Genomic DNA, 15,776 nt, shown 5'->3' on the forward strand with positions numbered 1-15,776 from the left:
TTTTCTTTTCCTTTTTCCGTACTGTTATGAAAAAATCGGATAATCCTAGGTGTTATAGAACAAAATAGATACCAAAATCTAACACATGAACCGAAGAAAATAATAAGAATTATGATTATCTTGTATTGACATTATTTATAAGGTAACTTGAACATGAAGATGACAAAAACATAATTATGATTAAATTATATTATCATCTAAGTTTAATAAAGACCAGTGTAATTATTCTATGTACTGGCGTATTATTTTCCTTTCTATTCGTCTTTTAAAATAAATAGTATAATCATATATCGTATACCATAAATATGAATCAGTTTTCTTTAGGGTTCTCGCAGCAATGGAAGACCTTGAAATCGCAGTTGGGGGCAATAGTCTCCAGAAGCATCCTCGCCGTCTGCTCTTGACGCACCTCCGCATCTTTCTTCTCCACCAGCACTGCTCCGACGATCTCCGTGAACCCTCTGTCCCCGCCTCCGCCACGAATCATGTAATCAACCAGAGCGGCTTGTACTGGCCCCAAACTTGGGTTATACGCCACTGATTCCATGTACCATCCTCTGTACACACTTCCTTGGCGATCCACCAGCGCGACTCCCGAAGGACACTTGCTGTACGGCGCGTACGATATGTTCGCCGCCANATGTGAAAGTACCTTTTTAAAACCGTGTTTACGTCCAACGTATACGCAAACAAATTAACAATAGCGTGTGAACTACAAGATACTTTAAAAGGTGATTGTGACTGTCAACTGTCAAGGACTCACTTTTTAAGCAAAGTAGTGAGGATTAAGTTTTCTAGTTTTAGTATAATCTATAAAGTAATGTAATGAAGAGTAGTAACATAGATAAAAATTAATGTAGTGAAGACTAATTGTCCTTAACTTTTATTCCACTGTCTCGAACAACATAATTTTTTACTTTTAAACTTTTACGGTTTAAGTTGATGTGATACATTTTAAACTTTCGTAATTATACATTTACTAGACTAAGCTTCTATGTATTGCAAGTTGTTATGTATAGGACCGCTCTAGGGGAAATGACACAGCTTTAATTCTTTTGTAATTAGACAGTAATTAGGGGCTCAGAAAGAAGTTGTAAATTATCCATCTTCAATGAAAAATATATATTCATTCATCATGAAACTCAACTCTTCTAAAATTAAAATAATTTGACTGTTCCTCAACTGTGCACTTCGTAGGAGTTGGCCTGTGGGTCAATGGGCCATGTTATATACTTTACTTTGATATGTATGTAAATCATAAATACTTTTCTATCTTACTTATTAAATATTAATGGAGATTCATGCAAATGCATCTTTTCTTTTCCTTTTTCCGTACTGTTATGAAAAAATCGGATAATCCTAGGTGTTATAGAACAAAATAGATACCAAAATCTAACACATGAACCGAAGAAAATAATAAGAATTATGATTATCTTGTATTGACATTATTTATAAGGTAACTTGAACATGAAGATGACAAAAACATAATTATGATTAAATTATATTATCATCTAAGTTTAATAAAGACCAGTGTAATTATTCTATGTACTGGCGTATTATTTTCCTTTCTATTCGTCTTTTAAAATAAATAGTATAATCATATATCGTATACCATAAATATGAATCAGTTTTCTTTAGGGTTCTCGCAGCAATGGAAGACCTTGAAATCGCAGTTGGGGGCAATAGTCTCCAGAAGCATCCTCGCCGTCTGCTCTTGACGCACCTCCGCATCTTTCTTCTCCACCAGCACTGCTCCGACGATCTCCGTGAACCCTCTGTCCCCGCCTCCGCCACGAATCATGTAATCAACCAGAGCGGCTTGTACTGGCCCCAAACTTGGGTTATACGCCACTGATTCCATGTACCATCCTCTGTACACACTTCCTTGGCGATCCACCAGCGCGACTCCCGAAGGACACTTGCTGTACGGCGCGTACGATATGTTCGCCGCCACTAGACCCGCGGGCTTCAGATCGGGATAACGGTCAGGGACATCGAAATCGGGACCCGAGAGGGTGAGGCGGTTATAGCGCGGCTCGAGAAGGCGAGGGACGTCTTTTGGAAGCTGACTGTCGGGGCTGAGTCTCTTTGGAAGGAGGCTCTCGAGGCTTACGGTTGATACATTGTCGCCGTTTTGATCCGAGAGTATGATGTTCATCTCAGGCGCCTCGCGGATTTCCTGAAGAAACTGGCGGCAGTGGCCGCACGGAGCTTCCGGAGGGGAGACGGCTAAGTAGTTGAGCTTTTTCTCGAGGTTGAGTGCGAGGTTGGCGACGACGAACTGCGTTGCGTGGATGGAGTGATGGAGAGGCAAACCTGGGAATTCGACGTTGACTCNATTATCATCTAAGTTTAATAAAGACCAGTGTAATTATTCTATGTACTGGCGTATTATTTTCCTTTCTATTCGTCTTTTAAAATAAATAGTATAATCATATATCGTATACCATAAATATGAATCAGTTTTCTTTAGGGTTCTCGCAGCAATGGAAGACCTTGAAATCGCAGTTGGGGGCAATAGTCTCCAGAAGCATCCTCGCCGTCTGCTCTTGACGCACCTCCGCATCTTTCTTCTCCACCAGCACTGCTCCGACGATCTCCGTGAACCCTCTGTCCCCGCCTCCGCCACGAATCATGTAATCAACCAGAGCGGCTTGTACTGGCCCCAAACTTGGGTTATACGCCACTGATTCCATGTACCATCCTCTGTACACACTTCCTTGGCGATCCACCAGCGCGACTCCCGAAGGACACTTGCTGTACGGCGCGTACGATATGTTCGCCGCCACTAGACCCGCGGGCTTCAGATCGGGATAACGGTCAGGGACATCGAAATCGGGACCCGAGAGGGTGAGGCGGTTATAGCGCGGCTCGAGAAGGCGAGGGACGTCTTTTGGAAGCTGACTGTCGGGGCTGAGTCTCTTTGGAAGGAGGCTCTCGAGGCTTACGGTTGATACATTGTCGCCGTTTTGATCCGAGAGTATGATGTTCATCTCAGGCGCCTCGCGGATTTCCTGAAGAAACTGGCGGCAGTGGCCGCACGGAGCTTCCGGAGGGGAGACGGCTAAGTAGTTGAGCTTTTTCTCGAGGTTGAGTGCGAGGTTGGCGACGACGAACTGCGTTGCGTGGATGGAGTGATGGAGAGGCAAACCTGGGAATTCGACGTTGACTCCTACGAAGACCCGACCGGATGATCCGAATCCGAGGGCTACGACTTTGAATGTAGAGAATGGCCCACGAACGAGTGGAATCAAAAAGGGAATGTTTGTGGGGTTGTCTCCGGGGGATTTTGCTTCTTCGCGAGTGAAAACAAATTTGGAGGGCTGTGCCATTGTCTATCTCTCTGATTTCGGGTTGTGTTATGAGATCTGTGTTGGGAGATGTGAAGTGAATAAACAAGTCTTGAACTTATTTATAGGTGCGCTGTGTGCATAATGAATCGTACTTTATTAATTGGTGTACGCTAATCACATACGCAACCAACAACACTACGAAATACATAAAAAGTGATTGTGACTTTTTGAAATATCATGATTCCAAGAGTCATGAACCAATTTTTTTCAAGCAGAGTAGTTAGGATATAAAGTAATGAAATGAGGATCGGAGTGGTATATGGCTCAATACTCAATTGTCTTAACACTTAATTAGTAACATTTTTTTATGTGGTTCGAGTATCTAGTAATATAAATAAAATTTTCTAGTTCATGCATATTTGACTCATACTTTTCAAAAGGATTTTACGTCATTCATAGGAAGTCCACTCACGATGACTCAAGAACAAACTTTTTAAACAACTTTCTAGGATTATTTTTGTAGTTTAGTACAGAACAAATGTGGTGAAAACTGGAGACTATAGTCAAAAATAAGTAGTCTTAGCAGTAATATTTTGATGGTTTGAAATTTTGAGATAGTAATGTATATAAAATTTTCTAAAAAAATATACTCAAAATGCTACTTAAAATGTCTATGGTAGATCGTATTTTGAGAGTTGGAATTGTAAATATGAGATGAGAAGTGAGATTAAGTAATGTAATGAAGAGTAGTAACATAGATAAAAATTACTGTAGTGAAGACTAATTGTCCTTAACTTTTATTTAGTAGTAACATTTTAATGGGTGTATATAGTAATATATATATAGACAAAAATTAAACTGCGTCAATTACATACGCAACCTTAAGATAATTACAAAGCTGATTGTGACTAGTAGACTCATTAACCATCTTTTTAAGCAAAGTATTTAGGATATTTAATTAGTATTTAGTTATAATCAAGTTCATGATATACGCACATATATCTTTCTTTGTCTTTCGAAATTGCAAACTAACACTACCACTTACCAAATATGCATGTGATGTGTGTTTACCTCGGAAGTAAAGAATTACATGCACACACAAGAATACAAATTACAAACACGATTCTGACTGTATCCGTCATCAAGACTAGCTCATGATTACTCATGAACCATTTACAAAGCAAATACGATTTTTAATTAGTAGTTAGGATTACTTTCGTAGTCTTTATAGAACGTAATATATACTGACGAGTGGTTTTAACTAAAATGAAGTTTGATAGTCTTAATTAATTAGTCACAATTTCATGGTATGCGTAGTAAATCAAACAAAACTTGGGAATCTTATTCATAAAAGTGATAAAAATATCTAAAATCAAGTCCATATACATTGTCCTCGCTTGTCTTTGAAATTGAATCTTGTTCAGAAATGAGTAGTTTAGGTGGGTTTATAATTTTGAACTTAAATGTATGATTTGTTCGAAATATAAAACTTACACAACTCACAAATTTAAAATTCATATGATTTTATTTTCATTAGTTAATTTTTGAGTGAATTATAGATGAAAATTTGAAACTTTTAACGAAAGTAACCTTAAATGTTTTTTTTTTCATTATAAAAAGAAAGAGAAATTAATGAAAAGAGATATTTTATTTTATTTACAGTTACTCCCCAAAACTTTGTAAAAATTAAGAAAAGCCCCAAACAAACAGAAACGTCCACGTAAGAGTGGTTTGGATCACTAGACTCGCGAATCGGCATCTTCATCGATCAATATGCGCGACACATCATCTCTTCGTCATGATTTGTGTCCTGAAAAGTTCAAACCTTTTTGGCAAATCAGACAAAACCCAACAATTCATTAAACAATGACCAAAACTTGTAATTTTCTCAGCCTCAGATCTAATCCTCTGCCTCCGGTTCTCTCCTCCGCCGGAAATTCCCGTTTCCTTCGAGCTTCCTCTGCTCTCAATCTCCTGACGACTGCTTCGAAACCTTTCCACCGTTGGATCCGCGCTTCTTCACGATCACGTCGCCGGTTAGTTCTCGGTGGTTTTGGCGGTGCTTCGTTGTGGATGAACAACAACATGTCCGGTAGTTTTGGCGGTAAATCTTTCATTGCTTCCGCGAGGCAGACGAATCCTTCTCCCGTCGAACAGGTCTTTACTCCCTTTAGCTTCAGTTAGGGTTTTGATTCTATAGCTAAATTGTTCAAATTTTGTAGCTTTAGGGGTTTGGGTTTATCAGTGACACTGGGAATTTAGAAATCGACATGTGGTTTAGTTGTTCAAAGTTTATAGCTTTATGAAATTCGAACCCATTTGTTTGGTTTTAGGCGTTGAATAAGGTGGATTGGCCCGAGACTTTCCCATTCAAAGAAGAAGATTTCCAACGATACGATGAGTAAGAAGAGATTACAATTCCAAGCTTGTGTTATAGTCTTACTTACTCTGTTTTGTTTTCTGTGAGGCATGCGTGAGTTTTGGTTTTGAGACATACTAAGATCTTGTTGACTTGTGTAATAAACTTGTCCTAAGGTCGTCTGATTCAACGTTCTATGAAGCTCCAAGGTTTGTGACACATATTGATGATCCAGCCATAGCTGCATTGACAAAGTATTACTCAAAGGTTTTGCCTCAGAGCGATACTCCTGGAGTGAGCATACTTGATATGTGTAGCAGTTGGGTATGTATAAATTGCAAATCCATTCTTGTGTGTGTTATGTTAAAAAGTTTTTTTTATTGAGAATTCTCTGAAGTTAGATTGTTGGCTGTTATGATGTTACATAGGTCAGTCATTATCCAGCTGGATATAAGCAAGAACGAATAGCTGGAATGGGTTTGAACGAAGAAGAGCTTAAGCGCAATCCGGTAAAGAAGATTCAATATTACGTATTTACTCTCTTTCAGAGAAGAGATGGATCATCATATGATCTTAGGATCTAACACTCTCTTTCAGGTGCTCACCGAGTATATAGTCCAAGACTTAAATCTCAATCCTAAGCTGCCTTTTGAAGACAATTCTTTCCAAGTTATTACCAATGTGGTAAGACCAAACTTTCCTTTTTTATCTCTAAAACTTGCACTTCTTCATTTGTATCTCAAGTTCTTACGAATTTGTATGTTTCTTGGTATTTAAACAGGTAAGTGTGGATTATCTTACAAAGCCACTTGAAGTTTTCAGGGAAATGAACAGAATCCTCAAGCCCGGGGGACTAGCTCTAATGAGGTTCTCTTTTAACATAAACCTGTCAAGTCTTGTGACACAGTAATATTATACATATCCTGCATGGTTTCAACCAGCTCACTTTCCTCTTATCTTTTTTTGCAGCTTTTCAAACCGTTGCTTCTTTACTAAAGCAATCTCGATATGGACATCAACTGGTGATGCAGATCATGCTCTCATTGTCGGATCATACTTCCACTACGCCGGAGGATTCGAATCTCCACAGGTATTTCTGATTATTTCATCAACACATCTTCTATTAGAATCCCTCTTAAGAGTTTTTTTTTTACTCTTGCTGATGATGAACTCGTTCCAACCTGTGATCAATCCAGGCCGTTGATATATCTCCAAATCCAGGGCGTTCAGATCCTATGTACGTTGTTTACTCTAGAAAATTCCCCATGGCTTAAAAAAATGGAGATCCAGACGCTTAATGTATACACATAATCTGTAGACTCACAACTGTGATTGAAACCGAGGAAACTAATCTTCATTTAAGACAACTTCGAAATTCTGGTTTATATGTATATAGAATGTGCCATCTCTCAAGATGTTGGAAACTTGGAATACAAACCACCTTTGTTCGAAAAACGTCTGGACATTTTTAACTAACATGAAAATGAAGATACTATACGTACTGACTACTAATGAGTACAGTATAGACTGTATAGTAGCTATACGTACTGACTACCTTTTTTTAATAAGTAATAACACTTTCCAGCATCATGCATGACAAGATTAATTAGGATGAAAATATCAAAACAACCCACTAATCAAAACCACACATTATATATATATTCACCTTGAATTTTTGGTTTTATTCTATATTAAGTTCAACTCTTGTAAAATTAGAAGATAATTTTACTGTTCCTCAATTGTCCACTTTGTAAAAGTATGTCAGTGGGTCAAATGACCACATTCTTCTCTACTTTGATATATTTTCAAATGGGACTTTTTTATATATATTGTCAAACATATATGTGTGCAGTGACTATACAATATATGTGTGCATTTTGCAGTGACTAGCTAGCTATATATACAACATATATCCGACTCTTTTGATATGGTGTGTATCTTTGCAGACACAGCATGGGCTGTCATTGCAGCCGAACTGATAAGTTCCGCACGGTATCATAGTGGAGTTGACCGAAAATTGGTGATTTACTCCGCTCAATATTTGATAGACTGTCCCCTGATGAAAAGAGTCCGGGCAAACAAAAATTCGAGCAAGTGTTGCAACACTGTCAGTGTAGTAGACGGCATAAAGTATGCAAGGCAGCACAAGATACCAAGAGAAATAGATTGGGCATGTAGGAGTTGTTGCAACACAGCACCTGAGGTTTCACGTTTTCCCGTGATAAGAGATGTGGATCATATGAGTATGAGTCTTTCTAAAGCATTGATCTGCCTAAAATATCATATCTGTGGCAGCAAAATTGCACGTGTTCAGTCCAGAGGATACAGATGCTAATGATGTAAGTGGGTTTGAGCTTACGTAATCTTGTATCGTGTGAACTAGCTAAGTCCTAAGATATCTTAGAAATAATTATCTAAGTTTAATCTTTCAACCTTATTTTTTTGAAGGAAATTTACCGTGGGCCAAAATATATGAGCTCTGTATACAAGGGTCAAGGGAGTACATGATGTGATGGTTTGTGGTACAAAAATAGTGGAAGAGGAGTTGGTTGCTGTCGTTAAAGTCGCTTGGTCATCAGAAGTTTATTATCTTAAATGTCTCACAGGACATTATGATAATCCAAGCGTCACGAAAGATAGGTCGTGGTTGTGCTGTCCTTCGCCACAAGGATTTGGCACACCCTACCCATTATGATTGTTAGTTTTCTAAAAAAATTCAATCTATATTAAACCATCCAAATGTTTCTAATTAAGAGCTAGCTACCGACAATTGAGTTATATTAGTGTTGTTATAGACGTAAATACCATATATTTTTTATTATCCACATTACTATTCAAAACCATCAGATTTCAAATGTTACCAATTATTAAGATTTAAGAGTTAAGGTAAGTTAAATGTTACTAATAGGAATAGCAAAAATTAATGTGCTATAACTATAAATATACCTTGATTGAGGTGTGATCAAAAGTAAAAGCTTTGGTGTTTAGTTTTGAGTTATTTTCTAAATCATGATAAAGAGAGTTAAATCTTTATAAAAAGCTTTGCAAAACTTCAGTATCATTATATTTCAAAGCAAAAAATAGACAAAATATAAATAAACATATAAAAAAAAAGCTAACTACAAGCAAAACATAAGAAAAAAAAAAAGCTAAGTACAAGCAAAACAATTATATGTTCCGTAAGCTAAATAAGGTTAACGTCCAGGCCGAACTTTGAAATCTGATTCCAGGTGTTTAATTTTGTAATTTAATTAGAGGTTTTTCAAGAAAATGAAACTTAAAGAAAAGTTTATAATCACGTCTATTAATTCAGTAGGGTCTCAACCATGTGGGTTTGATCCTAAGATGCCATGAATTATTACTGGGTGTGTAGCCAACTAGGCCACACAAATAATTCAACTATAAACCAAAATTTAATTTATATACAGTAATTATTCTGCATATTGGTTAAATCAACCTTCCTTAACCAGACTGTTGAACAATTGAAAGGACCGTATCTACCGTGGGATCAGCCCGGTCTATAAACAATTGATGCCGCTACATTTGGAACTGTCTCCCATTCACCACAGCGACCAAAGAGAGCCACAAAAACAAATATCCAAAACCTTTACCATCATACTGCTCCCAGATGCTCCTCAGCACGAGCTAAACCAACAGCATTTGCAATATAACATTTTGTCTGATTAATCAAAGAAATTCTAATAAGCTCAAATCTCAAACAAACTATCACACTTTGACCAGGTTTCATCAATTCCAACTTGTTCAACTAATTTAAACATTCGGTTTCGGTCCCGTAACGAGAGCAAATCATCTCATAGCATCCAATATAATAAAGAGAAGTTGCAATACTAAGCAACATATAAAATAAGTGAGTGTGTGATACTAGGATTTTTGTGTGTCTCCTAGCAGATTCAATTAACCTTATGCAGTTGTAATACTTAAGGTGTCAATCCAATTGAGAATCTTTACTATCACTCAAGATACAATCAAGAAACCACAAGTCAAGCCAATTCAAAGAGAGTGTTTTTATCTAACAATCCTAGAACGGTCAAAATGCAAAACGGAAACGAGTCACAGAACTAGAAACGAGAATGCATGACGAGAAACTAAAATGAATGAAAACGGAGACAAGTCTAAGCATGAACTAAAAAGCAAGAAATGAAACAGTCTCAGGAATGTAATAAAAATCAGAAAGAAAGAAGTCCTAAGGATGGGAGTAATTGATGTCGGTGGAGTATCCTAGTCTATAGAGTGCTTAACATGCCACAAGCAAACAATACCTAAACAATGAACATCTCTTCTTAGCTAATCCAATCTCTAGACAAAAGCTACTCAAACTCAACCACTTCCAAACCTAGCTCTCGCTAGAGAAACATGATCAAGCATGGCATGAAAAACAAGTTCATTCACGTCAACAAACATCCTAGACAACTAATCTCTTAGGCTAGGAACGTAAGTCTCTGGCACTAGTTGGTCAGACATTTCATCGAACACCTTTTGGGTGCAGAAATATCTAAAACCTAGTTCCAATTGATCAGATAGAAACTAGCATTTCTAACTCTAGTCCAAAAGGGAATCATACAATCAAAGCTCAAACACTCTACATCTTAAGATCCTCCACCTAATCTATCCCATCCTTAAGAACTACCACACTACTCAGATCCGAAAATCATCATCAAGGATGCAAACACAGAAAACATTGAAACAAGCATTATTAGGTAGATAAAAATAAGATGAACAACTTTGTAGAAGGAATCAAATGCAAAATCTGAAGAAATCTCGAAGATATCAGAATACAAGTCTCATAACGTATTTTGTGGCTAGGTTAAAAACCTTCTGGGAAAGAAAACAATACGAGATAAAGGATTCGATGTCTCAGCAAAGACTTAACAAAATGCATATATAGTAGTCTAACATGGAAAGCCCTAAAACTTAAAACGACAAGGTAAAGCGTCGGTTTGGTAATCTCCTGAAGCGTGTGAAACCAAACGTATTTCTTCCCGACATGTGCGATCGAGTCTGTGCGCGTCGAATGGAATGCAATGTCATCATGGCTCGGACGGACGGCTAAAGAGCGTGGCGGGGGAGCATGGCTCGATCAGACAAGCTGGAGTGCGTGGCGGGGGAGAGTGGCTCGATCAGACAAGCTGGAGTGGGTGGCGGGGGAGAGTGGCTCGATCAGACAAGCTGGAGTGTGTGGCGGGGGAGAGTGGCTCGATCAGACAAGCTGGAGTGCGTGGCGGGGGAGAGTGGCTCGAGCGTGGTGTATACACATCCACTAAAATGATGATAACTCTTGAACTACACCTTTGATTGGCTTGAAATAAACGGCGTTGGAAAGATAACTCAATTCCCAACAACTTTGATGAAGACGTAAAAAGCTGAATCCCTCGACTGGTGGCTGGAATGGTGGCTCGAGTGGTGGCTCGAGTGGTGGCTCGAGCGTGGATGTTGGAGCGTGGCTTGAGCGTTGATGTTGGAGCGTGGCTCGAGCATGGATGTTGGAGCATGGCTCGAGCTTTGATGACATCCATTCCAGGCATGATGGATCGAGTGGGAGGCTGGTGCTTTTTCCTGGGAGCGCGTCCAAGTCGCATGTCGGTCGAGTCACATGACGTCCATTCCGGGCATGCTTGGTCGAGCCGTATGTCTCAACCTCCATTCAGTTCCAACAGTTTGGACATCTCCTAAACACCTGAAATAACTCCAATATGCAAGATGTATGCAAGACCAATGCAAAGATTACCTAGATATGCATATTATGCAAAAGAGACTAAAAACAATGCAAAACAATGGGTTAAGAGACCAAAATAAATAACAAATGCATGATGAAAGAGTGTAATATATATATATATATATATATATCAGTGAGGTTTGGGAAAATAACAAAAGTGATATGAGATTTGAGTGTTTTTACTATTAGTTATAAACTTTGTATTATGTGTAATTTGTAAATAAATATAAATGTGTTTTATTTAGTTGGCTTATATATTTGTGGTTAATTTATTAATTGTGTGTTTACAAAATATCAATTATATTTTAACCCAATATTAAACCGATTAAATTCCCAACATTTCGTATCAAAGCGAAGTCGATCCGACCAACACCAACTCTAATATTTATTATTTAGTTGTTATTTGGAAGCTTTTAGTAAAATCATGGCAAATTTTACTACCTCTATTGAGAAGCTCAGTAAAAACAATTATGGTCATGAAGTTTATTTGCTCTATCTGTTACGAATTGGAAGGAATGGATGTGTGACATGTGTCATGTGCAGGGCCGGTCCTGAAAATTTAGGGGCCGAAGTAATAAAAACTTTTTTTTGGGGTTAATTGTAAAAGGTTTTGAAATTTACTTTTTGTGTTTTTTCAAGACATATACCTAAACGTCGCCGTTTTAAGTAGACACATACATGCAATAGTGTTAACCAAGCAAATCTGATCACGTGGCACCGCTTTCCCGCGCTTTCATGAGACAGACAATTCGTTTTTAGACTTCTCTCGGCTACGGTTTTGGTTTGGGAGAGGGAAAGAACGGAAGAAGATGGAGGAGTGGATTCCGCTGTTCGACATTTTCTTAAATAGTTCCTCGCCGGAAACTGAGGCTTCGCTGTGGCTAGACCAGGCTTCTTCTTCCTCCACCTCCTCTGCCGCGGCGCCGCCCATCAACCGGAGCTCGTTTGTTTCGTTGCTTAAGCAACAATGCGATCATCAGAATTCATCTCCGGTGACGAAGAAGTAATACCCAGATTTTCGATTCGGACTTCTGTTTTGTTTTCTCTATGTTTGGGTTGCTGATGGAAATTGTTTTTTTTTTGTGCTGTTAGGGTTCTTTTCATTGAGACATTACCTAACATGGTTCAGTCAAAGATTCTATCTTTCCTTCTTTCCGAGTATCAGAGGTTTCGCGTTAGTGATTTGGTTTGGCTGGCTAGAGAAATTTTAGCCAGTAAAGCTGCTGATTTCTGGGTTCAGAGAGATGCACAGAACCTGCTCGACAAAATTCCTAAACCAAAGTTTGATTGGATATCTCATCTAGATTTGGCTTCTGCTAATGACGATAGCTTTAGGGAGGAATTTGACTCTGTACCTGATTGGCTCACTCAGAAAGCTGCTTCTACTGGTACAATTCTTCCATGGCTTCCTGTATCATTCGATGATGTAGTAGATTCAGAAATGCTGGTTGTTGATTCTTGGAATGGAGAGGAGGTGAGTCTCATCGGAGAGGGTATGGAAGAAGATCATCGAGAAGTTGTTGATAACATTGATCATACCATGAATGTTGGGTTACAAGCTGATGATCATGAATTGGCGGCGAATCTTAGAGCTCAGGTTACTAGCTCTGAGTCTACTACTGAAGTTTTAACCTTGTGTGATGAAATTCGAAAACTTTGCTTGGAGAAGGGTAAGGATTCTTTTAGAGTTTTGGCGTTGATTGAACCTTGGAATGCAGATGATGAGACTGCTGCAGTTTTACTTTCGAATTTGCATAGTGGAATTAAGGAAGATGAGCTTGGTTGGCCAAGCCAGGTTCTATGTTCGATCGTGCTTCCCAAGTTTTTGTCTCTTGAGACATCCGCCTCTCGTGTGTTAATGTCTGCAACAATCGAGTTTTGCAAGATCCACCAAAGAGCAGCTGAGTATGCGTTGGTGTTCCCTTTGATACTCAGGAAAAGAGGGATAAACAACTTCATCTGTGAGGTGATTTCAAGGGTTTTGAAAGAATGCTTGCACTTGGGTCATACATCTGGTTTTTGCCAGAAGTTACTTTGTGAAAGAACAGAAGAGAGGAGGTTTCTGTTCCTTCCCTGCCACCGAGATCTTATATCTGAAGATCTAACATGGAATGAATCTCTGTTTATCCTTTTCCAGAACGTCTTGCTCCACGACGTCTCTTTAACCCAAGATTCTGTTGATTGTCTTGTTTCCAAGGTTCAGGAGTTGGCGGCAAGGTATTCCAAATCTCTAAAATTTGGGAACTTCTTGCTACATTTTATTGCCAAATGTGCTCCGATGCTACAGGCTCATAAGTATCAGCTGGTCGAAGCTGTTAAGTGCACTAACAGTCTAGTCACAAAATCTATCTTGTCGAAACTCAACGCCCTGTAGCTCCTATATCATAGTCTGTTTTTTGGCATACACCTTTCTTCTGTGGTGATATGAGCATTCATACGGAAAGAGGATGTAGGACTGTGTAGTTCTCAAGAGCTTGAAGGTGTTAAGGCTTATCTCAGTCGAGATGAGCTCTAGAGTAACATTTTCTTTGTGTTGGAACAACATGGTGACAGGTATGAACAAAACACATGGATATCATTCTACTGATTACCTAACAAAGCTGAATCTGTATGATCTGGACATGTTTGTGAGGGAATACACAAGAATACAAGACCTAATGAAAGGAGAATTTGATGGGTAATTCATAGCAATTAAAATCCAGATAACCCCTAGATAATCCATGGTCTGACATCTTGAGACTTTGTCGGGATCTGGTTGGAACCTCGGATAATCATGAAACAAGAACTTTGAAGCTGGAGATAAAAATAGCATCAGAAGCAAGATTTTAGAATATGGCTATTGACAGTCTACTTCATGTATCGCCCCTATCAGTCTACAGAGGAACGATTCAAGATTCACAACTCAAGTTCAGTTCACTTATCCTGCAACGAAAAGGCGAGAAATGATGTCATCAAACAAGATCTGCTGTGTATAGATATGTATGGAGGGGCAAGAAGAATGAAACGAATTTAAGATCACCATTTGACATGAGAATGAAATCTAGACTAGCCACGAAGAGAAAACTGTAAATTTTTAACTTCACTCTCGGATTATGTAAGTAGATACATCTTCAATGTGCTGTAATAATGATGCCAAAGTGACCAACACAAATGACATTTCCTTTCACTATTTTTGTATGGGTCTTTGTTCAAGGAAAAGTGAATTTAAGCATGTTATGTGCCAACACAATGATGAAAAGACTTGGCCGAAGCTGTATATCAGACTTTGATGATATCGTCTGAACACTTGGCTGAAAATGCAGTCTGAAGTGAGTGTGTTTGTTAATACGTTCCTCTTTGGACTGTCAATAGCCATATTCAGTTTCTCTAAAGATGAGCTGATCTAATGCTTGGCTTAAAAGCGAAATTAATGATACATAGATTTAGTCTTAAAGAAATTAATACAAGGCTGCAGCGGTTTAATACAAAAAAAAAAAAAAAAAAAAAAAAAAANCTTGATAAGGTATTGTTATGAGTAGATTACCAAATAAATAGATCACAAACACACCAAATAAATAGATAAAAGGCAGAGGATAATCTGTAACATCTTAGACTACTACCGTGTGTACAGACCAAATTTAGTCAATAGAGCAGGTCGACAAGTCCCCAACCGGAAACTTAACTTCAAGACAAAGGTGTGCCGGATGCCCATCTGTGGTTCTTCTTGCCACCGCTCGGTGTTCTTCAGTCAGACCACAGTCCCTGAAATTAATATAGAAGACTACATTCCCGGCCTTGAGCATTTCCTTTGGCTCCATGGCTTCATGAGTTTGTACAACGACCTTTTTGATCTCCAGAGGCGTAGCAAACTTGAGCTTTTTCTGGGAGAAAAGTTAGGGCATAAAATAATAAATTTTGTACACATATAACCAAAACGCAGAGGGAATGTGAAACACCAAAAACAAAGAAAGAAAGGGCTCACCCAGCCATTTTCCCACAGCGTATAAAATGCGTAGTCAGCATACATATTAAGCCAATCATATTCGCGAATGTCTGTGTCTTGAAGCTGTGAAAGACAAATATCACAAGATTTGAGTGAGAAAAAAAGAAGCTAAAACAGCCTAGCTACCTGAAGAGAGTGAGAATAACAAATAATACTAAGAAACTAATTATGGTCTCGCTCACCTCGTACAAATGAGGATGTTGCTTATCACTAGATTGCACCAAAGCATCATCCTGAAGCCAATTCAGACCACCTTTGTAGAAATCATGAATTGCTTCAGAATCCCAAGGACAACCCTCGACCTCGGCCTTAGAACCTTTGTAAACATGATGAAAGAGTATTTAGAAAATGCAGTCAAATCAAACCACAAATAAACAAAGTAATTATTCATAAGCATTGGGGAGGGGG

The 15,776-nt window shown here is 38.5% G+C and overlaps 5 protein-coding genes across 5 annotated transcripts in view; 2 read left to right on the forward strand and 3 right to left on the reverse strand.

The window, feature by feature from the left end:
• LOC104721906 (cytidine deaminase 1-like) lies at positions 87-3,372 on the reverse strand. Its single transcript, XM_010439981.1, has 2 exons — positions 2,778-3,372; positions 87-628 (listed from the first exon to the last, which is right to left on the reverse strand). The coding sequence occupies exons 1-2, from the start codon at positions 3,330-3,332 to the stop codon at positions 311-313; spliced, it is 873 nt and encodes a 290-aa protein (XP_010438283.1). The 5' UTR covers positions 3,333-3,372; the 3' UTR covers positions 87-310.
• LOC109125226 (cytidine deaminase 1-like) lies at positions 1,401-2,696 on the reverse strand. Its single transcript, XM_019231706.1, has 2 exons — positions 2,483-2,696; positions 1,401-2,346 (listed from the first exon to the last, which is right to left on the reverse strand). Exons 1-2 carry the CDS (start codon positions 2,694-2,696, stop codon positions 1,625-1,627), a joined length of 936 nt encoding a protein of 311 aa, XP_019087251.1. The 3' UTR covers positions 1,401-1,624.
• LOC104721908 lies at positions 5,065-7,105 on the forward strand. Its single transcript, XM_010439983.2, has 8 exons — positions 5,065-5,450; positions 5,627-5,694; positions 5,829-5,976; positions 6,081-6,161; positions 6,250-6,336; positions 6,434-6,519; positions 6,622-6,742; positions 6,849-7,105. The coding sequence occupies exons 1-8, from the start codon at positions 5,160-5,162 to the stop codon at positions 6,924-6,926; spliced, it is 960 nt and encodes a 319-aa protein (XP_010438285.1). The 5' UTR covers positions 5,065-5,159; the 3' UTR covers positions 6,927-7,105.
• Positions 12,122-14,576, forward strand: LOC104721909. The gene is made up of 2 exons (XM_010439984.2): positions 12,122-12,389; positions 12,479-14,576. Exons 1-2 carry the CDS (start codon positions 12,196-12,198, stop codon positions 13,758-13,760), a joined length of 1,476 nt encoding a protein of 491 aa, XP_010438286.1. The 5' UTR covers positions 12,122-12,195; the 3' UTR covers positions 13,761-14,576.
• Positions 15,004-15,776, reverse strand: part of LOC104727679 (UPF0725 protein At4g29550-like) — a 2,034-nt gene continuing 1,261 nt past the window's right edge. The window contains exons 4-6 of the mRNA XM_010446763.1: positions 15,551-15,684; positions 15,348-15,431; positions 15,004-15,246 (exon numbers count right to left, since the gene is read on the reverse strand). Of these exons, the coding sequence (XP_010445065.1) occupies positions 15,004-15,246; positions 15,348-15,431; positions 15,551-15,684 (461 nt within the window). The remainder of the gene's footprint in view (positions 15,247-15,347; positions 15,432-15,550; positions 15,685-15,776) is intronic.

Source organism: Camelina sativa, chromosome 11 (assembly GCF_000633955.1).
Source record: "Camelina sativa cultivar DH55 chromosome 11, Cs, whole genome shotgun sequence".
NCBI lineage: Eukaryota > Viridiplantae > Streptophyta > Magnoliopsida > Brassicales > Brassicaceae > Camelina > Camelina sativa.

Excerpts from the sequence above, each read along its gene's own strand:
- LOC104721909 (XM_010439984.2), top strand. The coding sequence starts at position 12,196 with ATGGAGGAGTGGATTCCGCTGTTCGACATTTTCTTAAATAGTTCCTCG. Across the intron at positions 12,390-12,478 it reads TCATCTCCGGTGACGAAGAA|GGTTCTTTTCATTGAGACAT; the intron begins GTAATACCCAGA and ends TTGTGCTGTTAG.
- LOC104721908 (XM_010439983.2), top strand. The coding sequence starts at position 5,160 with ATGACCAAAACTTGTAATTTTCTCAGCCTCAGATCTAATCCTCTGCCT. Across the intron at positions 5,977-6,080 it reads TTGATATGTGTAGCAGTTGG|GTCAGTCATTATCCAGCTGG; the intron begins GTATGTATAAAT and ends GATGTTACATAG. Across the intron at positions 6,337-6,433 it reads TCCAAGTTATTACCAATGTG|GTAAGTGTGGATTATCTTAC; the intron begins GTAAGACCAAAC and ends GTATTTAAACAG.
- LOC104721906 (XM_010439981.1), bottom strand. The coding sequence starts at position 3,332 with ATGGCACAGCCCTCCAAATTTGTTTTCACTCGCGAAGAAGCAAAATCC.